At 51.1% G+C, this 989-nt stretch overlaps 1 protein-coding gene across 1 annotated transcript in view; it reads left to right on the forward strand.

Moving 5' to 3' along the window:
* The window catches only part of RERE (arginine-glutamic acid dipeptide (RE) repeats), a 47298-nt gene that overhangs the window by 44965 nt on the left and 1344 nt on the right, over positions 1-989 (forward strand). Inside the window, exons 12-13 of the mRNA XM_010138151.1 lie at positions 1-138; positions 372-552. Of these exons, the coding sequence (XP_010136453.1) occupies positions 1-138; positions 372-552 (319 nt within the window). The remainder of the gene's footprint in view (positions 139-371; positions 553-989) is intronic.

Genomic DNA, 989 nt, shown 5'->3' on the forward strand with positions numbered 1-989 from the left:
GACCTGTTCACCCGCTGGTGGATCCTTTAGCAGCTGGACCCCATTTGGCACGTTTTCCCTACCCACCTGGGACCATCCCCAACCCATTGCTAGGGCAGCCACCTCACGAGCATGAAATGCTCCGACATCCAGTCTTTGGTGAGAGCATTTTACGGTCCTTTACCAAGGTTGGCTCTTGGTCATCTTTTCTTCTGGGTCTTGACGTTTCTTGGGAGGGGAGTTGGTGGAGTTGAGCTCCACCAGCTCTGGATACAGCCAGAGGTTGATTGGCTGGTTTGTTTAAAAAACAGACAAAAAAAAATGCTCCATGGGACAACTGTCTGCAGGCCACGCAGCAAACAAGTGTCTAAAAATGGGCAACTCTCTCTTAGGTACTCCTTACCCACGAGATCTGCCTGGTGCCATTCCACCTCCGATGTCGGCAGCCCACCAGCTGCAGGCCATGCACGCCCAGTCCGCAGAGCTGCAGAGACTGGCAATGGAGCAGCAGTGGTTGCATGGGCATCCTCACATGCACGGAGGTCATCTACCCAGTCAGGAAGATTATTACAGGTGAGAGGTGCAGTGAAGGCTTCTGGAGATGTGAGGGTGCTACAGCTTCCTTCATCCTCTCTACGTTCCGTCTTTTTTCTTCTCGATTACTGCCTTTCTTACGTGTGCCGAGTTACTGTCCTGACGCAGTTACGGAAGATGGTGAAGCTGTCAAAGACCGGATTTGGGTATAGGTGGTAGGGCAGAGCGGAAGCTGGGTCCACATTGCTGGCACAGGGTGTAGACTAGATGAGATTTATGTTGCAGAATTACCGCTGATGGTGGTTTTTAGCGTGATACTGCTCCTTGGTGTGCGTGTCTTCCTTGGGAACAGTGGAGGAGGGTGGGTAAAGCTTTATGAACAAGAGGGGAGGAATTCAATAAACGTTAAGAAACCAGTAGGGGCACTAGGAAGTTGAAATGTGTGAATAATACAGGTCCAGCATTACCAGCTAGAG

The sequence above is a fragment of the Buceros rhinoceros genome, unplaced genomic scaffold (genome assembly GCF_000710305.1).
Source record: "Buceros rhinoceros silvestris isolate BGI_N320 unplaced genomic scaffold, ASM71030v1 scaffold23766, whole genome shotgun sequence".
In the NCBI taxonomy this organism is placed as follows: Eukaryota; Metazoa; Chordata; class Aves; order Bucerotiformes; family Bucerotidae; genus Buceros; species Buceros rhinoceros.